The sequence below is a fragment of the Acanthopagrus latus genome, chromosome 1 (assembly GCF_904848185.1).
Source record: "Acanthopagrus latus isolate v.2019 chromosome 1, fAcaLat1.1, whole genome shotgun sequence".
NCBI lineage: Eukaryota > Metazoa > Chordata > Actinopteri > Spariformes > Sparidae > Acanthopagrus > Acanthopagrus latus.
Window position 1 is genome coordinate 18,795,357 of NC_051039.1, and position 25,790 is coordinate 18,821,146.

A 25,790-nucleotide genomic window follows, 5' to 3' on the forward strand; every position below is an offset into this window, starting at 1 on the left:
GGTCACTGGTTCAAATCCCAACTCCGGGCAGTGCTGAGCTGCATGTCGAAGTGTCCTTGGCGACTTATCCAGGGAGTACCCTGCCCTCGCCCTGAGACAACGCTGGGATTGGCTCCAGCAGCAACACCCCGCAACCCCATGGAATAATAAGGATAAGCGGTTCGGACAATGACATGACGTGACATGTTTTGAGTATTTCGCCATCTAATCTGTGAGTTCATAACTTAACTAACTTATTAATTTATTTTTTTGAACCTTCGAACGTTGAACTTAACCTCATCAAGGCGCAATTACTGTTTTTTACACCTGGTAGAGTCAGAGTAGTCAAAGTAGTCAGACCAAGCAAGAAACTTGCAATTGAAGGTAACTTTTATCTTACCATCAGTCATGTACATTTATCACAGGTCAGTTAATAGACAAACTTCTTTGTTTCAACATATAGTTGTGATATGGAAGACTTTCCACGAGGCAACTTGCTCTATTTGAAAGCATTAGTAAATCTAGAATGATGGAGGTCATTTTGTAGTGGAGAGCATATCATCAGACGACCAATGCAGGGCCTGGTTTATTTGTTAAACTGATCAAGAACAATCAATGAATTTTCTCTATACATGCAGAGCTCGCAAGCAACAAACCCCCATGAATCCAAGAACCCCTAAATCAGACTGAATTATGTATTATCAGACAGACTTCTCATGAAGATTAGTCATGTAAAATGAGAACCAATGCAAGTTTGCTTTTGTATCAACCAGCAAAAGTGTGGAAGCATGACATGTTAGAGATAGTTTGCTTTTGTTAACAATATTGCACATGTAAACATTTCCATGTAGCCCTACCATACATGCTTTAGTTGCATGAACACAGAGTTGTTCATTTGATTTTCAGTTTCCCCTTTTTGTCCGATTGAACTTCACTCTCATTAATTACAGACTACATTGTTTTCATTGCTAATAGAAACTCAAAACTTTAATACATGTTTTAAAGTGGAGCTATGATGTGCCGCTTCTTTGCAGACTTATTTCAGCTCATTGTCACAATGTGTTCCTGTCTTCCTTCAGATTTTGGTCCATGTGGGCTTCCTGACAGAAGAGTCTGGAGATGTTTTCAGCCCCAAAGTGCTGAAGGGGGGTCCTCTGGGAGAGATGGTCCAGTGGGCTGACATCCTCACTGCACTCCATGTTTTGGGACATAACCTCAAAATCTCCATGTCTGTGAAGGAGCTACAGGGGTAAGTTACTGCCTGCAAAAGCTACTGGCACTGAATGAAATGGTTTACTTGTTACTGGTGTTAGTAATATCCTCATCTGCAAGACAAATTAAGGAATTCTGATTAGGATTTGAGCATGTGTTGATGCATCTGTTGACAAGATTTCTCATCCATCAAATCAACACTCTGGTCATCATCTCCGTCAGTGAACTGTCAGTGTTCTTAGCTTGTCTGTGAAAGCTGCAGATGCCAGCTGTGTAAAGCAGGAGTGGTTAAACTGCTGAAGATCATCAGCTAGTGTCACAGCTGTAAACCAGAATGAACCTCTGTTTGAACTGGTATTAAGACAAGCCAGTAGGTGACATTTCTCCCGCTGACAGGCCACATTACATCGATATAGGGATTGTCCAGACAAGGAAACATGTTTGCTTTGAAAGGTTATTGATCAGCAGGGTTGAGGTTGTAAGAAAACAGTTTGATTATTTGAACCTGAGTCTGGCCTTTTGCAACATCTACAAATCATATTTACTGTATAATTCACTTTCACAAATGTCATCTTGTCACAGCCATATTTAACATGTTTATTAGGAGGGATACAAAATGACCCCAAATGACAGCTGTGACAACAAACTGATTACCTTTACAATCATCCTGTTATGCTAGTGTTCTATTGTACTCCCACAAATTGTATTCAAAATGTGGAAGAGAGCATTATGCTCTAATCACACCCCCGTTCCCACTTAACCTGCAGATTAGGTATGAGGGCCCTATGGTTCTGCTGATTTATTCATCGCTGTATTGATCTTCTATCAGCGCACTTTACGGCTTCCTGTCAGTGTGACTACGTCGGTGTGTGTGTTTTTATCCCCTGCGTCAGCATGCTTACATGTTTCTGCTGACGGATACAGCTGTACAGCCAACACACACACACACACACACACACACACACACACACTCCGATGGGTGGATGGGTGGATGGGTGTATATCTACCCTTTTGGGAAAGATCCCTCAGGCTCGTTCTGTCCAGTCAGTGCAATATCTACCTCATGGCTGAGACTGAATAAATCACACAGGTTGTCAAACTCCCTGAAGATGGATGGCTCATGTTGAACAGTAGAATTATGAATAGGTATAAGTTTGAGGAGACAACTGAATCGTGCTGCAGATGGGCGACGTCTTTGTTCAGCCTTGATTGGGCCAATAGTCTTTGTCTTTCTGACATTGTTGGTCACTGAGATGACACATGTAGTGTATAGATCAATATAATGATGTCTACAGAGACCCCGCTGCACTCTTTTACACTGTGCACTGCCTGCGACAACTCCCACAAATCAGAGAAGAAGTATTGTATTGACCCTCAGTCTTTGGCAGTCATTTTGTAGACATATAACACCTCTGCAGGGAGCAGAAGACAGGGGGAAAATCTTGAGGCGTTTTATACTTTCATCCATTATATTCATTTATTTATTAATTTTTTTCTCAACATGGCAATGTTTTCTTACTCAAGTCAAGGGTCCAATGTAAGAGGATGTTATTCACTGTACAGATTGTAAAGCCCATTGAGGCAATGTGACTGTGATTTTTGGGCTAACATTGGTCTAACATGTTGGTGTGAAGAATAATTTAGTTCACCTTTCCCACATGAAATAGCTATGAAAGGAATAGTAGCTTTTAGTTTTGGATTACTCTGAGAAACTGCATTTGAATTCTGACTCACTTCCTTTAAAAACAATGCTGTGGGATGAACTTCATCTCTTGATGTCAATCTTTCCACATGGTTTGTTGCGGGAAAGTGGAACAGAGGCCGGTTATGCAGTGTGCCCAATTGTTCTTTGTTGATGTGACACTTCCTTCCTCTCATATCTTTCATTTCCCTCAGTCCCTGGCTCCAGAAATACAAAAATATTCAATGCTAAGGTTGAACTGGGTAATAATACAGTCTGGTTGCCATTGAGTTGTATCGTAAAACTGTTGTGTTTTCTTCTCCTATGTCTCAACACAAATCAATCAATATCTTTATTGACCTTCGGATCATCAGCATCTTATAGATGATAATGTAATACTGTAAAATGTTCGTTCAGTTAAACCCTCAATGATTTAAACAAAGGATCTGGACAAACAAATACTGCTTAAAGGTCCTATTTGTATGAAAAATTGATTTCTTTAGTCTGACTCCCAGCTCATCAATTAACTTACTCTTGATGGTTGCCCTGTCCTACAATCCCAAAGCATAATTTTTTGACGAGTGAAGAAACCAGAGCATCAATATTTGAAAATAAATATGTTACCTCCTCCCTGTGCAGCTGTTTAGTTATGTCGATTGTTTTGGTTATTTTTTTGTTTTATTTCAGGGTGAGCTGTTCCTTTAAAGGAGGATTACTGTTTAAAGCATACTGATCCATAAGGTACTCCTTTGTGCTGCAGCTCGAAAGCATATCCATTCATTATTTCCTGTCTTGTTACATAGCTGTATACAGCTACATAGTGATTCATGTTTTCAAAAGCAGGAGTACTAATTGTTGTTTGCTGCTATAAAATACACAGGGTAAAAGCATTATTTATGAAAGACTGAAATCATCAGAGTACTCTCTTAAAACAAAACAGAATCTGCTGCATTTTTGTGCTGTTTCTCTGTACGCTCACAATTTGGCTTTGTGTATATTCTCACTGTGTCAAGCAAATGCAGTCATTTTGTTTTGTCAGTAAACGGACAAAAAGAGAAAGCTGTAGTGATAACAGTGAGTAGCTTACAATCAACATTTGACACAAAATATCTGTCAGCAAACACATTTATGACACATTCATTATTTCCACACAGATGTCTGATGTGTTGACCTCATTGCTGCTGCTGATGTTTATTTATTGTGATACCGAGTACCAAGTATTATCTGCCGGTGTGGTGGAACTAAAGACATAAAGTGATGAATAAGGCTCAGATTTTTCTACTTTTTTTGTCTCTCACAACAGTTGTCAAACCTGCATTCTCTCACATGTTCCCAATTTTTGTCAACATATTCCACTTCTCCCTTTGTGCCTTCTGTCCCCAATAGCTGTGCAAGAGTACTCCCAAAGACAGGAGGTGAGAAATGTTGAACATTTTTCTCCTAAAGGCAAACAGGTAGATGGATGAACCGACCAAACAAAGAGGCAGACACACAAAGATGTAGCCAGACACTCAGATAAATATACAGACAAATGCTCCGGCAATCTGGGCAGGCAGGCCAACCGAGACAAATGGAAAAGCAGGCAGACAGACAACAATTGCCCCGAAGAGGTTGCTTAGTTGAGTCCAAAAACAGATTTGGAAACTTTACTTCAGTTTTCTTTGGGCTACACTAACCAGCGTTAGAACAGAACTGAACAAAAAGTGCCCAGGGTCCATGTGTGTGTGTGGGCACTGTGTGTGTGTGTGTGTGTGTGTGTGTGTGTGAGTGTGTGCGCGCGCACTGTGATACATCGCTCTCATGGCTACATCTGAGGAGGAAGCAGAGTTTAGCTGTAATTGGCCACTGCGGGGATGATCTGGTCTTACAGTATACTGTATATAACATACACCCTGCTTTGTACTATCCAACAACAGTCAGATGGCTGGGCTTCAGTCACTAGAGATGCTCGATCAGATCACATTGGGACTCACTAACATGCTATGAAAATGAAAATGAACCAGAACTTCCAATGTTTTAACTCAGGATGCAGTATATTTACAGCAGATAAAAGCTGATCTCTGTTTGTGTTAATGTGATTGTGTTGTTTTGTTGCCTGCAGGTCATAATGACGCAGGGAAACGTTTAGTTAAAATCAGTGACCGTAGAGACATATCTCAGTCTCAAGCCTGTCACTGTGCGGGTGGATTGACTGATGAGAACATGTGTATGGAGAAGCCTGTAGGGGAGACGATGGAAGAAAAGGGAGAGCAGCAAAGTGCTGAGTTGACATCTGTGGAGCTGGGGCGCAGAGTCTTGTTATTCAAATATGCAAATAATGGTTCTTTGCTTCCTCTTTTTTGAAGGCTCACTGATAAATGCCACCCCTTTGTTTTCCGAGATTTGAATGTCCTTCGTTTCTGCACAAAGCAACAATTTGACTCCATTCTTACTTGCCCACACACAGCAGCACACGAACCTGACTTAATTCAATACAAATTTTTACCTCTCCACGTTTCTGCTGAGCTTGCACTCTTCACAACGTGGGCTAACTGAGTAGCTTGATGGAAATGAAGCTGAGATTGGTGCCAATTAGTTTGGCAAGGCACCTGAGATGTATTAGTGTTAGAGGGAGAAAAGACAGGGCTCCGCCTTACAGACTCAACGGTGCAGATGGGTGGTCAGCACCTTTTGTTCCCGATCCTGTCACTGCCGTAAAGAGACATAGGGGAAGTTCAGTAATACATAGAGATAAAAATCCAGAGAGCAAATGCTAGCTTTTACGTCATGATTATCTGGAGTAACCCAAAGACAGTAAGCCAGTGAAGGTTTCATAATGGCACAGTTGACAAACGAAGATGAAAAAGACAAATTTTAATCTAGAGGGAACTAAGAGGCATACATACTCCATCAGAACTGATTGTTGGATGAACGAACAGCTCAAATAACCCCCTACCACAACTCCTCTCCAATGTCAGATTAGCGGTAGCTTTGTCTGACCATTGTGGACACTTTCAGAAACAAAGGATCCAACATTTACACACATTTTATGCCCTGTTTGACTCTATTCATGTGTGCAGCACTATGATTTCCTTCGCAGAGAAACCACCATTGTCATATAGCAATGATATTGCATCTGTTCATTCACAGCATATCATACAAACTTGCTGTGATCACACATACCCAATACTTACCTAGCAGCTACTGCTAAAAACTGTTTAGATCTTACATTTATCAGGTTTTATTTGATTAATTTTGATCTGATTCTTGGGGCTGTAAAAAGTAATTGAAGGTGAATTTTAAGGTCCAATATAAACATTTTGTAATGCTAGTCATCAGTAGAATATGATTTGTTGGTTACTTTAGTTTTGTTGTGTTTTGTATACTGTAGTGTGTCCCAAGAATAGCTCTTGGTAAGGTGATGGTAAATAAGCAGTATTTAATCTGAGCCAACAATATGGGCAGTTTTTGTTCTTTGTACTAGGATTTTTTCCTGACTACCATTTAAAACCCACCTGAAGTCCTTACAGCTTATAAATGTTCTTCCTTTGCCTCGTGTGACTTGATCATGCCGTCACCCACACTCTCTCCCCATATCTTCCCCTAACTTGAAGTGTCAACTTTCACCATCTCATCTCGACTGCAGGTAATGTCTAGGTTGCCATGGAGATCACACTGCAGGCCTTTTTTGGGTTGGAGGTGGAGAGACACAGAGCAACAGTTAATCATCACCAGAGAAGCAAAGAGGGAGTAAAACGAAAGTCGGAGATGTGCTGATAATTGGATAGTGTGACTAGAGAGATGTAAGGTCGACAGCAGGTAGTAACCTTCCACTCCAGAAGCGTGAGGGGCTTTTAGGTCTGGTATTCTTTTGAAAACCACAAAATGGTGCATCTTTCAGGCTTTTACTGTTTCCCAAGTGTTTTTATTTTATTTTTTTATTTGGGTAAGTTTTTTGCTGTATGTTCTTTCTGCTCCCATCACACACAAACGCATACAGTACATCTAGTGTGGAAACAGAATGATTAATTGGCAGAGTTGCGTTTAATATTTTTGTTCTGCGTGAAATCGACGTTTGAGGGAGGTTGCTAAAATGCCCTCTAAAACAGGATATTTCCTCTTTTATTAGACACTTTTATGGTTGTTCTTTGGACCCTGATGTCACACTACAAAGGCAAGTGCTAATGCAGTTGGTTCAAGTGGCTCCCAAATTCGCTTCTGTGGGCACTTAATGCACACTTGCAGCAATCATGTTCATGCAAAATGTCTCCTTTGGTCAGCCCAAAAGTAAACCCACAGTGATGGTGTTGAAGCCTCATGAGTGGCATTATTGCCATCAGCATCTTTGTTTGCTGGACTCAGAATTTACCATATGTGGACAATTAATCCTGATTGGATCTGATTAAGAGCCCAAGGACACAGCCACTTGACAATCACAAAATAGCCACACCCTAAAGCATATAACACACTATAACATCTATTTCATTGTTATTGGGACCATAAGCTTGTTGGCTTACACACAGTCGGACTGTGGGGTTGCACCTTAATGACCATAAGAAAGCATGAAAATGTAAAGCACCACTGCTTTTGCCTCACTTTGCAAACTCAGAACCTGCATCCACTATTTATACTGTCAGTGGGTTAGCCCCTCTCAGGGACCAGCTCATGCGGTAGTTTGTTGTGATGGTGGTGCAAAAACAAGTTACTGTAATCCTACTTCTGCGCTTGATTAAGGTGTCCCTCTCTCATTTTCCCCCTGTGTCTAAGAGACTGCTTACAGATTTGCTCATAACTCACAATGCTGCTGTTATGAGTTACTAATGTTGGTATGAGTTATGTTTTTTGTTGTAAGTTATTGCCCTTTTCTTGAATCAACGCTCTTGTTACAGATTATCGCAGTTGTTATGAGTTAATGCTTGTGTTATTGTTACTGTAAGGGGTTGATTCTACTGTTTCCAAAAATAGGTTTTAAAACAGAGTTAATGTCTTTGACATTTTTGGGCCACCAGCAGACAAGATAACGGTTCAGTTCTGTGTTGTAGCCAAGCTCAGGTTTTACACCTCCCTCACTAACAGTTAAAAATTGCTATTACGGCCATCTGTTCACAAATCTTTTGTATTTTAAGTTTCATCTGTGCCATAAAACGTTTATGTTAAGTCTTTTTTTATGTACCTCGGTACATTGCCAGCGTGTTCAACCTCCGCAGTGGTATTTCTCGACTCTCCACTCTGTCTTGCCAGTCACACTGCTAAACTCAACCATTCACATAACAAGAGAAATCTCAGTCTGAGTTTAATCCCCTGGTCGCTGTAAGCGCTTTCTCGCGGCGAGGGTAAGGAGGTGAACAGGCATCTGTTTTATCTAGCACAATGAAGGTTTACCCCTCTCACTGACATGCTGTGTTTTTTTTTTTTATTTTGTAATAATTTTTTCCCCAACTTCATACAAGCTCACACATCACAGTATTGTCAGTCCCCAGATATCTCAGTCCTGTGAATGAAGATCAAATCTGTTGGTCAGAGAATTTTGAATTTTATGTCTTTTATCTCATGAACTGTCCATCAATATTAAAATCCACAGAGTCTGGTAGTTGTAAAGCCAGTCAACAGTGAGTGTTACACTGAGCCTTAAGCCAGTTAAGCAGAGCGTGCAGGTGTACACACACAGTTTAATCTACCTATTGGTCTACATCTGACTCTGTCCATCTTGTGTGAGAGGGAGCATTTTATTGGTAGAGAAAGGCTCCATATGTGCTTGTAAATCCACGTGTGTGCATGTGCAGCCACAACATGCTGTAAAAGAACCAAAGCTAGTTTGCATCATAATCTCATTGCTATAAATCTTGCGCTTTGGCCCAGAAATGGCTTGCGTAACCCAAGAGATTAATGCAAAAAGAGCTATCCACTGAGGTTACGTAATGCCTTATAAAATTGGATTGGTCTTCAGATTCTCTCACTGGCACACTTGTTTTTCCTCTGTATTTTGCTCTCCTTCTTGTGCTTGCTCTAGTTTGACCGTCGCTGTGTTTCAGCTCACATTGTGGACACTTCCTTCCCTCTGCCCGTCTTCAGTTTTTTTCATATTGGCTTTAATTGCTGTTGGTTAAAATTTCATCTCTCTCTTTTATCTGTACATATCTGTAAAAGACATGAGAGGTTTAGGTTGCTCTCTGCAAACCTTCAGCTGGGTAAACATGTATTTCCTCGCAGAAATATTACTTATGCAATATGCAGAACAGGAGAATGGATGTGAATGTGTGGGTGGTTGTAGGAGCTGTTTTTTACAACTTTCTTCTGCTTTTGTTCCGAGGTGTTTCTGATTTTCTGACTTGCTGTGTTGACTCTTGGCCTCATAAACCCTCCGACTCTCTTCTCTTCCTCCCATTGTCTCTCCATGCCCTCCCATCATTAAAGTGAGGCCTGTAGAGAGACTGGAGTTAGTGACCTCAGTTCACCTCCCGCTCTACCACTGGCTGGCTACGAGCTGCAATATTATACCTGCCCCAAAGCAAACAAGAATCGACATACAAATACAAAAAAGACACATGCACATTTAAAATCCTGATCTTGCTTTCCCTCTGGCAATTAGGCTGTTCTCATTTTCCTTACATCGCTGCTTACTCTTTTTTTTTCTTTTTTTTTTTTTTGCTTCTGACTTTGTTGTGCAAGTGAACAACCACGCAGTTTTAAGGGGAAACAACTTGTAAAGCAGCTGACTCGAAACATTACTATAAACTTGGCTGTAGGTGTGGGAGTGAAGCGTCTCCTATTAAAAATATCCAAAGTTTGAGTTATGAGGTGAGTGTATATCGGATCTCTTTATTCGAGAGAACCTGCTGAGGTGTGTGAAACTCCTAAAGAGACTTGTGAGGTAGCTCCCACTTCAAGAGAAACGGCAGCACATTAACATTAATCAGTTGTGGGAGCTGTTTGTGTGTGTGCATATGTGTGTGTGAGATTGAGCATCAGCTTGTCTCTTTGTTAAAAACTAGAGCGTGAAAATGAGTAGTGTGCTCAGTCTGCATCATTTTGTCTGCTTAGGGTGTCTGTGTTAGCAGAAACGAGCCACAAGCAAACACTCTCCTGTCCCCCAAGGGTGGAATGTAACTAAGTACATTTACTCAAGTACTCAATTTGAGGTTCCACTATGATTCTGCATTAAAAGCACATTTACAATTTATTAAATGCGTTGTTCTAAATTAAACTACACAACAGTTGATATATGTAAAGCCAAACTGATAAGTCAATTGAAGCTGCTGTGAATGTTGCCACCGTTTCAGCTAACTTCCTGTCCCTTTTGCAGTTAGCAATTTTCTCTATCCTCTTTACATCACCACTTGAACCTGCAGTGGTGAAAAGGGCAGCAAACAGGAGGATCCTGTTCGGCACAGTGAAGAGCAGACAGCTCTCAATCCTCAGTCACTAATAGCAGCATTAATTAATCAACTGTCCAGTATTTAATTGTTGAAGTCATGTTTCATTCAAAAGATGTCATGGTTGTTTTGATCAAGTTGCATTTATTTGTATTAAATTAGAATGTTGTACTATTGCTTGGACAAAACAAACACAACACTGTGAGGTTACCATTTTGAGCTCTCAATAACTGTGACCCAGAGCCTAAAGTGACCCTAATCCTTGCCCTAAAACCAGTCCTTAATCCTCTAATATAGTCCTGGTTGTAAGAAGTGGTCCCCATGGGTTGTGTGCAGTCAGTTTAAGGTCACCACTCCTAGGGAGTGTGTAGTCAAGCAAGAGAAAGAGTGGCAAAGAAAAGATGGTGAAAGCGAGTGGAGTAGGGGGGAAAAGGCCGTCATGTACAGGACAGGACACATGACTGAAAACGTATCTCAGGTTGCTTTATTTTCTGGAGGATTTCTGTTCATTCAGTCAGATTTTTACTATCTCGTGCATCTTTATTTGTAGAAGAGCCAATATGAACACTCTGGAAGTGCCTATGTGAAATCGAAAGAGTCTCCTGTCATGGGCTAGGTTTTTTAAATCCATTTCCCCTCAGACCACTTGACTACTGAAATATTGAAAAATTAGAATGGAAGTTTTGCCCAATGATTTTGCCTACCCCAGTCTGTGTACGAGTTATAATAATATAATGTGTAAAAGTGTAACAGCACTACAGTGAGTTCTGAATACTTCCATCACTCCTCTTGGTACATCCCATCACCTCTCCTCCTTTTCTTCCTGCGGCTTCTGACCTTCCTTTCTCTTTCCGACTCCAGCAGTCCAGCTCCCCTCTCTTTTGGTTCTCTGTTTCACTTGTCTGTCTTCCTCCAGTTGTTCTCTTCTAAGCTGAAAACAGTGCTTGTTAGCAACTTCCCAGATTTTTACAGCATTTCATCACCCCATACCCTTTCTTCTAACCCCTCACAGACACACACACACACACACACACACACACACACACACACACACACACACACACGAGTACCACACACTTGGTAATGACTTCCCTTATCCCCTGTCTCAGATTTGAAGAACTGAGGGAAGAAACATGTGGCCCATGGGTGACTTTGTCTTTTGTTGCTGGTGTTGCTTTGACTCACTTCTCCGCATGACATTACCTCTAATTGGTCTGTGTGACACAACTGGGACTCAGGAAAACAAATGGGACAAGTTGCAGCTTATGTTTCTTTAGCTGATCCAGCACAATCATTGGTGTGTGTCTATTTGTTTGGTATACATCTGGACTCATAAAGTCAGGTTTCTAGCCCTTTATCCACGGGCAGTTTTATAACAAGAAACTTGGAGATGATAACAAAGTTTGCAGCCAGCTGAAACCTAAATACACACGTCTTCATGAAAAATATCTTTGTTTACAGGACAGAGAAGGGGGGATTTTGGTATAAAATACTGAAAATGTTTGTCATTTGAGACTGTGAGGCAGTTCCAGCATTTTCAATACAAACAATCATGGAGAAGGAACAAAGAGCTGTTGTATCGTTTAGCTGATTCCTGATCAGTTTGACCACTAAATTATCATTGTGGGTGAAAGGGAGGCGTGAATGAGGACCTTTGAAGATGAAGCTTTTGTGTTCGTTTTTTGTGCTTTTCATTTAACTTAACTTCTAAAGTGCATAGTGTAAATAATTATTCCCACTAATTTTTTCAGTTACCATTTTTGCATGCATCATCACCACCCTCCTGACGGGAGTATTGACAATCCAGATTCTTGTGTAGCCCTGGAAAACCAAGCTGGACACAACCAGTTGTGTGATTTCTGTAATACAGATTTCTGTAAATCCCATGTGGATTTATCAATTTAAAAGACACAGTTAATGTCACATGTAAATGTGGCCTGACAAACCTAGGCGGAATGCAGTCATTGTCCGTGTTATCAGTGACACCTGTGCTTCTGTCAAAATGTTGTATGCCACTGCCATGAAAAAAAACTCTGTCTCTGAGGATAAAGTTTATCTGTAAGCAATATTAATCCATTAAGTCATTTTGTCTAGGGCGTGCAAGCAAAATGGTGATTGCACAAGAAAGAGGGATAGAAAAGGCAGTAAAGGCAGACTCAACTGTCTGACTGTGTGACAAAAGGTTAAGGGAGGTTAGCCTCCACCAGCTGCAGGGCCAAACAGTTGGCTGTGGCTGAATAAAGTGAGAGAAAAAGAATAGCTAGACAGACAGGTACAACGAGGACATGAGTGAGAGACAAGGTGCGTGTGTGTGTGTGTGTGTGTGTGTGTGTGTGTGTGTGTGTGTGTGTGTGTGTGTGTGTGTGTGTGTGTGTGTGTGTGTGTGTGTGTGTGTGTGTGTGTGTGTGTGTGTGTTGCATGTGAGTGTGCATGTTTCATCATCCTGGGCACTCAGGGCTTTTCAATCTCCCCTTACCGGGGAATCGGAAGCAGGGGAGGGGAGCTGTAGCACTGAATAGACTCCAAGGCCTGGGGACACATTGAGCCGAGCTCCAGTAAAACCAACGCTTTCAGACATTCATCAACCTCCTTTGCCTCACCAAGCTTTATTTCACATGAAAAGTTGCCCAAGGCAGACAGAAAATGAAATAAGGAAAGTGACAGAAAAGAGAAGTTGGAGGAAGTGTAATCGCATATGAAAACACCTCTAGTTTTTCTTAAAATGCTCTGTCAGACTGACCCGTTACAGCCTTCTTCTCCGTGCACTAGGCCTTTGTTGCTCTCTGGCAGAGGGAAAAATAACTGAATAGACACTAATTACAGCAAATTATCTTAGAAGTGATCTCTGAAAGCATTTTGGATTCATGGATACAGGTGTTTGCTGACCTTTTAAAATAAAAATGCATTGAGTAATCTTGGCTTGAAATAGTGGTGGGAACACGTAGTACCTAAGTTGGCAAACAAAAAAAATGAGCCCCTGTTTAAAATTGTTGAAGTTAGTTCATTGAAACAGCCCATTCTTTGAAATTAGAGCAGCCAAAAGCATACTGACTGCAAAAAGAAGTGTATATTTAGCTATAAACTGCTTAGTAACTGAGATGGTCTGGCACCACATTTTAAAGAATTAGTTCAATCTGGGAGCAAAATTCAAGGTCTGCACTAAATCAATACACAAATGGTGCATTTGCAAAAACAAAAATATCCTTTGATTTATTTATTTTCTTTCTGGGTGCGTGCCTGGGAATGTGACTCAATCTGGCATTGGTCTGTTAATTTAAAGAATTCTGTGTATCTGTTTTTGCAGTTTAACTATCCATCCATCCATCCATCCATCATCTGTACACATTATATGTACGCCGCTTAATCCTCTGCAGGGTCGCGGGGGGGCTGGAGCCTATCCCAGCTGACTTAGGGCGAAGGCAGGGGACACCCTGGACAGGTCGCCAGTCTATCGCAGGGCTACACATAGAGAGGAACAAGCACACTCTCATTCACACCTATGGACAATTTAGAATGATCAATTAACCTCAGTATGTTTTTGGACTGTGGGAGGAAGCCAGAGTACCCGGTGAAAACCCACGCTTGCACAGGGAGAACATACAAACTCCACACAGAAAGATCCCAGGCGTCCCAACCGGGACGCGAACCGGCGATCTTCTAGCTGTGAGGCAGCAGTGCTAGCCACTGGGCCACTGTGCAGCCCCAGTTTAACTATTGACATGTAAAAAAAAATATATGTAATACAACTAAATGATGTGTCACTATAACTGCATTACTTTGTGTAGTGCCCCATCAAACTTCTAAAGCAAGTTTGTCATGGCTAGTATTTTGTATCGGCGTGGTTATTATATGCCGATTAAAGGTAGAGTAACTTAGTGAAAGATATGGCGAGACGTCATAGATACTATAGGGTGAGGGATTAAATTCCTTCTTGGTATAAGGGAAATAATGAGCTCTGGCTTAAAAGATTATGAACCTCATAATGGTTCTTAATTGGATCACAATGCAGTGGTGCATGACCACTACTGATAAATTAGTGAGCAGCACCTGCAGAGCAAGCACACCATCATCAATTTTGATGTTGAGAAAGTACAAACTCATGCATTAGAGGAAAATATCAATAGTCGCATCATCAATAATGTGCATCGTAAAACTGAACAGTCAGGAGAAGATCACCTACAGTACACATTCTGGTTTCTTGTCCTTTTTCTCCCTTGTTTTTTTGTTGTTTATATATATATATATATATATATATATATGTATATATATATATATATATATATATATATATATATATATATATATATATATATATATATATATGTATGTATGTATTTATGTATATGTATATATATATATTTATATATATATATTTATATGTATATATATATATATATATATATATATGTGTGTGTATATATATATGTATATATATATATATATATATATATATATATATATATATATATATATATATATATATATATATATATATATATATATATATATATATATATATATATATATATATATATGTGTATGTATGTGTATATATATATAGATATAGAGATATACAGAGATATATAGAGATATAGATATAGATATAGATATAGATATAGATATAGATACAATTTTGTTTTTTTGTTTTTTACCAGCAGTTCCCTATGAGCATGACATCTTTATCTATTATTTATCTACTCATATTTCATTTTAGCTTTAAAACTTAAATGGCATTCAAACCAGAAACACTAATTTATAATGTCAGTGCCGAGCACTGCTAAAATGGGATGAGAACACTCTTATTATCCATATTTTCATTTGGCGAAGACTGCTTGCTAGTTATATTTGAGCCCGTACTATCTCCACTTTCACTGAGAAGAGAGTGCTACTGATGAGACCAAAGTCAGGCATAATTGGGTTCGGAACCTACATACTCTACCCCATCAAGCGTCCTCAGAGTTGTTAAGAGTTAATACGACACCCGAAACCTTTGCTCAATGATGCTGTCAGTGTCTGCTCTCCGTAATGGTTTAAAAAGTGACGGGCTGTCAGAGCCAGGCTCAAACTGATATCAGTACACCTGATGTTTCTGTGCCCTCTCCTGAGGAGAAAATTGGGCCAGTTTAGGGCAGCCAGCCTTGAAATTAGGCTGAGCAAAGAAGGGTGTTGATTTCCCTAAATCTAAATAGATTGCTGTCTCTCACCTTTACTTTTTTGTTTGATTTCCCACTTTGTCTCACTTTAGCCTTTTTCTCTCACTCTATCTCTGGTTTGTGCAGTGAGTTCTGGGTAATAACTGAACTCAAGCAGAGAAAGGAAGCTATAAAACACACTGGCAGTTCTTTTTGTGGGTACCTACAGTATGAGAGTAGATAGACACACTGCTCTAACAGCTTCTTTACTGCCCTGTCACCAACAAACTGACTGTTTCTGCTTCATGTGTCTGATGGAGAGATGTGAGCAGGGTCCGTAACATCTGTGTCCTACAGAAACCACAGTTCCACCACTTTTTATTTTTTTTATTTCTTAGTATCTTTTTTTTGAGTTAAAATCATTAATATGGTGGATTTTAACCCTGAGTGAGACTTTAGCTGACTTCTGTTGTGCTGTAGGTCTTCCCAATTCAACAACCAAATACGAGGTTTTTACTGCCTTCCTATCTGACAAGTGTTTTTTGATCTGATGCTCCAACCAGCCACACGTCCATGGTCACTGCCTATAAAATCTGTTATATATCAAGCTTGTAAAACTGTTTTTTGATCTTACACAGCTGTGGTTAAGGTTTGGTTAGGGAAAGCACAGAAGACTGGGTTAGAATAAGGGAAAGGTCATGGCTCATCTTTGAATTTACAGACATTCTAGCTACTGTAGAAGAAATACTAAGGTCAGCACGCGCGTATAATGTTTACCATTTTCACTGTTTTAGTTTCGCATTTTTTCATGCTATTATTTGCTAATTTTCACACAAACTGAGGGTGATCGGAATCTTATTAGTTTCATTAGCACCAAGCATTTAGAGATAGAGATAGATCAGAAAATTGTGGTACAAAAGAAGATTTATGTTAAAAAAAAATCTATCTATCTGGGGACGATGATTCTACAGTCAATAAAAAAAAGAACACTGTTACACAGAACCATCTGAGAAGGCACTGCTGGAAACCGACCTTAAAAGGGCAGGCACTTTGAGAAAGATATTTGGCAGGTTATTGGACAACCATCTGTCTATCAATGGCTAACTTTATCCAATCATAGCAACAGAAGGAGAGTGCCAGCTCCAGTGGAGCCGGTTGGTATATAAAACTCTTGTCAAAGCCAGTTGAGTTTTGAATCAAGAAAAGTTATCTTTGCTCTTCTTTGGATTAATGATTACTCTCCAGTTCAGATATAGCTCTTGAGCAGTCATTTCACTCACTGGTCATTACACCTTAACCATGCCCGTATGGTGTGCGCCCACGCTCATAGGTTGCCGATTGGTTGAACCACTATGTGTTCAGCCACAAGCACATACTGTAGCGAGGCAAGATGGATTCACAAATCCAGCTGCTTTGCAAGGTAAAAAGAAACCAACTACCAATACTACTGTCAGTATTAAACAGAGGCAAACCATTATCATATTAATGACCTATCCATTCAACATGTCCTACTCCCTCTGGAATCTCTTTGGCTTTATGACAACCCAGTATTTCCTCATTTTCTCCCAGTGGACTAGAGTCATAATCCCAAGTGCTCTAGAGAGTTTTGGCACTTTGTTGTTTGGCACAAACAGCATGTAAACACATCTCTCTGACAGCCTCAACAATTCTCAGCAACAAAATAGACAGGGTCACTTAACTCTGTGCTTTTCCACCCCATCAGATTCAAAACTTCAACTTGAAGCTTGAATTGAATTGTTTTGCATGGCCGCCCCACAGTGATATGAGCTTGTTATGCAGACACACAACTTGCTAACACTCATCAAGTCGGAACAAAAGTTAGTGAAGAAAATAACACTTAAGACTTTGTCAGCATGTTATTGAGGCATGGATGAGAGGTGGGTTGATTCTGTCATCGACTGCTTCTTGAAAAACTCTTTTTTCTAGTGCCAGTGTGGGTTTGAGCGTCTAATTTCAGGTTTGAGCTCGAGCTCAATTCAGGCTGCTGAGTGCAGCTTCAGAGGGTCAATGGTCTACAGCACACATCGATAAAAATTAGTTCAGTTGGTGCTCTGCCCTGTCAGCTGGGTAATACTAATGAGTTCACTTGAATATGCTGTGTGTGTGTTTGTGTGTATGTCTGTGGGTGCATGCATGCATGTGTGGGATGGCGCTAGGCTCTACACACCCACTTGACTCAAAATGATTTCTGTGTGTTTTTTTGCACGTTCATCCCTTTTGGTGTGTGCGTCCACATTCGAGCAAATGGCATCTACCCGCTGTATCATAGAGCAGCACTCTGCTTCTGTTTCATTCCTTCCTGAACGCTGGTGGCAGGTTGCAAAGGGGATCTATTTGATCAGCACCATGTGTGAGAGCATATTGATATGTGTCTTTGCCAAAGTATGTGTTTGCACGCGCATATCCCACCATATGTATTTTTATACATGTGTGCTGTGTGGTCTCACGTATTTATTTGTCTGTCTGTGTGCGTGTGTGTGTGTGTGTGCGCACGCACACACGCATTTTCAATTCCCTTGACTTCCTCCGTCACAACCAATGCACACTCTTATTCTTCTTGATTTAGTGGGATTAGATCAAAAGTTGCTGATGAAGGAAAAAGAGCCAAGTGCCTGACGTCTCGAGAGACAAAGCAGGAGTTGGCTTTATTAGCAAAGGGTGCCTGTGTGTATTTGTGTGTTTGTGTGTGTGTGTGTGTGTGTGTGTGTGTGTGTGTGTGTGTGTGTGTGTGTGTGTGTGTGTCTGTGTAAATACATTTTTCTGTAAATTCTGTAAACCAGAGTTAGTTCTTGGAGGTTACACAGTTGTGCTTTTTGTTCTTATTATCACTTAATTGTATAGCTGCCTCTCTCACAATCTCTCTCTCTGACTGACTCTCAAACACAAACAACATATACTCACATCCCCAATCCTGAATGCCTTTTTTACTACTTTCAACCACTTAATCTTTTGAACACCACCTGACTTCTTTTTCTCACCCTGCCCTCTCCTCCCTCCTCTTCCTCTTAACTCCTCTTCTTCTCTCGTCTCACTCACTCCCACTTGATTTTTCCTCTTTTTCTCTCTCTTTTTCCTCTCACCTTGCTCCCCCATCTCCCCCTCCATCTCTCTCCCCTTGCGTCTCTAACATCCCCTTTCTGCACCGGAGCTCTTCATCTTAGAATTGCATTATCTCTGACAGGAGTGTTGAATTTTTTCCTCTACCTTCTTTCATCTGTGATTCATCCCTCTCTCTCTCTCTCTCTCTCTCTCTCTGTCTCTCTCTGTCTCTCTCTCGATGTCTCTCTGTCGCTCTCTCTGTATTGGTGTTTATGATGCCTTCCAGCTACCTTATCTAGTGCACCCTGCCTTGGCTGATAAGGCAAGGCAGGGTGCGTGTGTGTGTGTGAGTGGTGCATGTTTCAAATAAGAGGAACTTTGCCAACACGCACAGATTGCCATCCCCTGGGTGTAATCAGCGACGGATGTGGAAACAGATGATTACATGGATGTTTAAGTGTTTGATTACTCTCTACGTGTGTGTGTGTGTGTGTGTGTGTGTGTGTGTGTGTGTGCACACATGCATGTGCTTATGTGTCTGTCCAGCTATCATTTGATTGAGCTAAGAATTAAGAACATGATGATTTACAACCGTATTTACTTTTTCAGACAATAATTTTAAGTATTCCAGCTATCACTACCCCACACACACACACACACACACCAATGCGGTAACTTCTTTACATGTGAAATAGACTTGTCTTTCTTAAATGTGAGTATTATACAGCCTACAGCTGCCTCCAGGGTCCACACATAAGAGGATCAAGCTGGTGTTTCACAATTTGTCATCATGTCATTGTGATACATTTTAACCAAATTCAACTCTGTGAGCTTTAATGCGAAAACTTTTTTTTGATGTCACCTCATGCAACACCAAGGCATTACTATATCGTTTTCTATGTCTGTCTTCTTTCCTAGCTGAGGACTGCTTCGATTTTTCTTGCATGCATATTGTACGTTGAGATTAATCTCAAAGCTCAAAGCAAAGAATAAAGGCAACTGAGTTTGAAAATGCTTCAGTCAAATTACTGTTTTTGCTTCTGAAAAACTAAATAAACCATGTTGCTGTCCTGCTAGGTCCGGGGGATTTTTTTTTATTTGTACTGGCTTGCTTAAATAATAACAGAAATATGGAAAACCAAAATAGTGATTAGCTTTGAATGTCAAAACATTTTAATCACATTGATGTGCAACAAAGAGATTATTTTCTTTGATGATGAAAGTTCAAAAAAATGAAATACAAAGCCTCATGAAACAGAATACTGAGTTCAGCACCCGTACACGTTATTTTAGCTGTGAAATTATTAAACTTATTATATGAGTGTACTATGTAAAAAAATCACTCTTATGGGTTGAATCACCCTGACTGATAAATCAATATCAAAGCCATCTGAACAGAAGTAGGTGGCCCTCCTCTCCAAGCTTTTGTTTTAAGCAAATCCTCTATTTTATTTTTCAATTTTACTGCACACACAGTGATTGACCTGTGTAGTCCTCTGCTACTTTTTATGCCTGTGAAGTTTTGATTTGTCCTTGTCAGTCTTTGTGAATGAGATATCTCAGCAATGGCCTTGAGGAACTTTCATCAAATTTGGCACAAACATCCACTTGGACTCAAGGTAATTTCAAAGGTCAGTGTTACTGTGACCTCTCAAAACACATTTTGGGCCAAATCTTAAGAATTCATATGCTAAGATGACAACATTTGAAGTGAGGAGGCAAACATTTTGTGAGGCAGTAATTCTTGTTTGAATTTGCTTGGAGGGAGGGCACTAGCAGAATCTGGGTGCGCAGTTACACAATTTCGTCTTGGGATGCGTCCAGAGTTTTGCAGAGCCATCATTATGAAGCAGACCAGACCACAGCAAAATCTAAAATGATGTAATCTAAATCTGATGGCAAAGATATCCATCACTCACTATTTTGTCATGTTTTGAAAGCTTATTTTTATAGTAGGAAATACACGCGCACACACACACACACACACACACATACACTGTGCAGTTCTTGTCATGGTCTCACAGCTGCTTCTGTCCTCTTCTTACTGCTGGCCCTGTCCTGCTCTCTGTCAGCCAGGACACTGGTGATGACATTAGCTAACAGCACTGATTGGAATGTCATTCAACTTTTGTGTCATGCAGACAAGCACACGCATGCACATGCAAGCACACACACACACACACACACACACACACACACACACACACACACACACACACACACACACAAATCAAAGACTCTTGAATACAGTGCAAATGCATGTATACACATGCACAACAACACACCGTCAGTCAGTCACACGCACTCCTGTGGCCATTATGGATCATTTGTTCTCTCTGTGTTGCCAACTGAGAGAAATCGCTACCTCGCAGCTACTCGTGCTATACACACATGTAGGACTGGATAGACCTATGCATTTGCTTAAAAAATGTGTACAGATAAAAAAAAAAAAAATCTCTATTTCTGCACCACTTAACACAGATAAACACACACACAGACACACACACACATACAGCATACGCTGTAATAGACCTACGGGCAAAATGGCAGATATGAGATCTCCACAAGCGCTGTGTGTTATTGCTCATTTTGTGCGTCTAATATCACCCTGCTAAATTGCTCCATAGGAGATCAATACAGTCATCTGGAATTGAGTTGAATAGCTATATGGAACCATGCTCAGGAAAACATAACTCACATACATCTACTCATTTCAAGCACACATATACAGCATTTCACTGAGATCCTGGTGACTGATTATTTACTGAATGGGCAGAGAGCTCAGTGTTATTAAAGCTGAGAAAGTTGATAGAATGAGACAGAGAAGAAAGGAATGTAGATTCTGATACATGAAGGGTTACGATTTCATATGCCATGTTAGATGTGGTAGAAATGAATACCATTCAGTCAGTTCACTGTATTTCACCAAAAAAAAAAAAAAAATACAAGTACAGCAATCAAATTGATGTTTAACAGCTCTATTCTGTCTACCTTAGACAGCACAATTTTGTAAAAGATATCACTATATTTAGATGTCAGTTAGCTCCAAAGATCCCATGCTATATTTGGAAGTCTGAGGAATTGGTTCAGCACAGGTTGAGCATCTCAGCTATAATGGAGCACCTCCTATCAGTGTTGTCTTCCTGTATAACAACCAAAACGCTTCAGTTTGATTAATGACTGCGGTGGAATACCTGCCGTGTCCTACAGATCTCCTTGTATTTCCAATTTTGCCAGTTTTTGTTTCTTCAACAGTGAATGTTGCCCTGTTAAAATGTAACACTGAGTACTTTATTTTTTATTTTATTTATTTTTTATGGAGTGTGGCATCAACAAATCCATTAGCAATATCAAACAGGTTTCCTATCAGTGGTGAAACAGGCTGTATAGACTTTGAATATACTTTACAGTAGTGGTGAAACATTGAGTGATATGTTGCTCTCCAGGTTGTCCTTGTATTCGCTGCCTCATTGTGTGTGTGTGTGTGTGTGTGTGTGTGTGTGTGTGTGTGTGTGTGTGTGTGTGTGTGTGTGTGTGTGTGTGTGTGTGTGTGTGTGTGTGTGTGTGTGTGTGTGTGTGCGCATGTTTGAGAGAGAGTTCATTCTGAGGGCTCGTTGACTGCATGCCAGCCAGGAGACAAGAGAACCTTGGGTAATTGGACTCCTATGTGGCCCTGCATGGCACTGGAATTGTGTCTGGGATGGCTGCCATCCCAAGTGTGTGTGTGTGTGCGTGTGTTTGTATTTGTATTATAGCTACTCTGAATATCTGAACAGGTTTTCCTTCTACTTGTCAGCATTCACACATTTACATTAATATTTTTATAGGTGTAACTTTTTTCTTTCTTTGTATTTGTTTTTTTTATACTAACATGCAACTTTAATTATCGATAAGGCATTTTGAAAATAGACATATACAAACAAGTTAAACCTTCAAAATTCCTTTGAATAGTTGCCAGTATCTGCATGTGTGGGTAACACACACAGTAAACAGTGCCAGTAATTCAGATGTGCCTCCATCAAACACTGCCAAACTGCAACTCTGCTTTGGAATTCACACTTCAATGTTAACTATCTGTTTGCTTGTTGAGGAATAAATATTAAACCACAGCTTTGTTTTTTTTCACGTATAGTTTCTTAATTATAGTCTGTTGGTAGTCTGTTTCTAACATGGGACACTGACGTACAGCTGGCTAAGCTGATTGCCATTGAATGCCTATACAAGATGTGTGTAGAATATTTATGCTGCACACACCCAGATCTAGCCCTGCATTTAATGGTCAGCTGGTTCAGTCGACTTTGTAAAAAATATACCACCAAAAGGTGAGGTATTCAAGGAACCCCCATCAGCGAAAGAGTGAAAAAAATGTCATGAATAAACAAATCATTTTCACTCTTGGCCAATGTGGTATGGTTGAAAAGCTGCCAGAGAGAAGGATTAGAGGGGAAGAATGGGAGAAACAGGCTGCTGACAATAAATGAAAAGCTGAGGAGCTGCTTGTATTCTGCCGCGCTGCTGTTTTCTCAGCTGTTGGTACGTTATAGCCTGTGTTTTTCTTTCTATAGTTTCTTTGTCTCCTTTTTTTCTTTTGAATACCAATTAGCATTACTCCAAAACTCCTTTCTCACTGTCCTCCAGGTTTCTCTGTTATGAGAGAGACACGGGGAGACTGATAGACATCTGCAGGCAGACAAAAGGACTGACAGAGTTCCAGCGCTGCTTGATGGAAATGGATTGTACATATTGTGTTATTGCTTCCTCCATGAATAACTAGAGATTCTATAGTGGTCATCATAAATTACAGATGTTTGTGCTTTTGATGGAACACGGATTGTATGATACAAAACATTGATAAGGTTCTATAAATATAGTTTAGTAAGATGTATGCAGCCTTTTCATGGATTACTTTTCAGCCCTGAGGTCACTACAGACTGACAGTATAAGTAACATTGTCAATAGTGCCCAACTGTGAATGGATTGATATTTAAGCGTATTTAATTAATAAAGAATATGACGGGGATGTTTATTACAACTGAGTAGGCGTACTTTATGTACCTTGGGAAATTAAATAGGCTGTCAGTTAAAAACAGTTGTTTGAGCTCATTCTGTTATAATGACATTTACGTCCTTTATGTGCCAATCAGTGAATTTCCTTTTGCTTCAGTTATTCCGTTCTGCAAAATGTTAAATGTGAAAGCAAATTACGAGACTGTAGTTAACACATTTTTGTTTAAATATAAAAGCTCAGTCTCATAATTTTATATTATACTTCAACATGTTCAATGTTCTGAAATAAAAACGGACATCTCATTAAACTAGTTCCTACATTAAAAAGCAAAGCATGTCCCAAGCTTTATTATACTGTTATGGGACACTATAGTGTGTGACTGAGGCTGTAACGAGCAACCTTCTAGTCCAAAGTCAGGAGGTTTACACAAATGGGAAGGAGTAAGGAGAATTGTGAGTCTGGAAACCTGAGGCTTCACTGGGAGGGTCAACAATACACAGTTTGTTCAACAAACATTAGCCAAACACTCCCAAGCCCCCAAATGAATTGTCTTCCACATTGTCCTTCACCCAAGAGTAATGATGAATACAGCATAGCAAGCAAGCCCCAATGCTGAGGCCTCCTAAGCAGATGTTTAAGTGTCCTGTCTGAAGCTTTATAAGAGTTCATTACCCATCCAGATGCACTGAGAGGCAGCTGGTGACGTTGTAGCACCCCTAAGTCTTCCCTGAAGGAGTCTGGTTTTAGGACCTAAAGCACATTCATCAAACTTCTGTAGCAAATCTAAATAATGCTGTAGCAGGCTGGCTCATCTCCGAAATGTGATTGGCTCTCATTGAGTGGGCTCTTTGAATAGGCCTCTTTAACTATGAGAGCTCTCCATTATCTATACGGATGGAGGCAGACATTGTATCGCTAATGGAAACGAGACTAATGAGGGGCACCACACTCCAGGCAGAGTGCACACTTGAAATCCCATCATACTGTTTCATAATGTGTTACAGAGTTTCAGACCACATATGGTGGCTAGCTTCTAAAATGCTTGGATACAGGCAACACTACAGCTGTGATTAAAGGAGGACATCACCCATCATGGGTCGAAATTCAAGAGACTTTGGCTTGTAAAACTTTTAGCAAACACTTTTAAAGGATAGCTTCACAATGTTTCACAGTCTTTCTTTATACAATACTCACATTCATGTTCGGTGAAACAGTTATTGGTCACTGTAATTGTTCCTGTTCATGATGCAGTCCTTGTTCTGTAGCATGATAGCATGATATACTTAAGTTAACCTGAAGCTAATATGAGTCCTCAGAGAATGGAGTCAGTCCCTCCTTTTGGTTTCAACTTAACTGTTTACATAGATGGTAAATGAATTGATCCGATGTGCATTTCATGGCCAGAAGCATTTACTCAGAATATACACTTTGCTTTAAGAGGTTGTGAGGCATTTAATCTTCCAGACATATAACAGAAGAATACTATTTAACTTGGCAGTATGAGGACTGTGGATTTTGTCTCTCATCCCTTACAATGTAATTGCTTTAGGACAGTGTACTAGAACTGGCGTTGTACACAATATGCATTGTTTGGTATGTGCATTGCTTTAAAGGTCATAGTCTAGTATGTGTTCACTACAGCTGGGAAAATAAAAGAATATAGAAAATCCCTTTTGGGTCACTTTAAATGGAGACATTTAACTCATTATCTAGAATTGTTACTGTAAAGCCCAGTTTAGACCAAAGATTCACAACACAATGAAACCGTTTTAGTACATTGCATAGAAACTTTGCAGCAGAGTGAACTGGCCCTTTGCAGCTCTACTTGCAGGCTGATGGTGTTGCCAGTGACTTGCCTGTCACGTGGATGGTTTTAGAACATAATAATGCATGTAATCAATGTAATCAGCGGCTGCTGCTTAATTAACAACTGCACTGCTTTTCCTCTGCTCCACTTGCGTTCACAGCCACTCTGCAATGCTCACTCTCTCTCACTCACCCATGCATACCTCTCTCCACAGCACTTTCTCTTTCTCTCTCACAAACTTGGTTCACGATGCACACACCCTTTTTTCATCATTTCATCATCACTACAAATGCGGTAGCAAGTAACTCACAGTCGCGTAAGGCTCTTCAAATTATATTCAGCCATAAAAAAGCCAGTTTAACACAAAAGTTCAGAGAGTCGTTGCATTTGACATGATACAGCACATCATCTGGTCACACTGGTGTGAACGGGCAGGTTTTCAGAGCGTTGCGGAACGTACTCCTCTTGTTGTGAACTCCTTGGTCTGAACTGGGCTAACAGTTAAGGCATTCAAATTCTATCATGTTTTCAAAAATAAAGCAGCCAGCAATGCAGCAGA

The 25,790-nt window shown here is 40.2% G+C and overlaps 2 protein-coding genes across 8 annotated transcripts in view; one reads left to right on the plus strand and one right to left on the minus strand.

Annotated features, from left to right (window-relative positions):
• The window catches only part of LOC119026695, a 1,024,654-nt gene that overhangs the window by 607,820 nt on the left and 391,044 nt on the right, over nt 1-25,790 (minus strand). The window lies entirely within an intron of this gene.
• The window catches only part of LOC119026502 (alpha-1,6-mannosylglycoprotein 6-beta-N-acetylglucosaminyltransferase B-like), a 120,302-nt gene that overhangs the window by 67,626 nt on the left and 26,886 nt on the right, over nt 1-25,790 (plus strand). For all 6 annotated transcript variants that reach the window (XM_037110959.1, XM_037110951.1, XM_037110966.1 and 3 more), the window contains exon 8: nt 1,059-1,228. In XM_037110959.1, the coding sequence (XP_036966854.1) occupies nt 1,059-1,228 (170 nt within the window). The remainder of the gene's footprint in view (nt 1-1,058; nt 1,229-25,790) is intronic.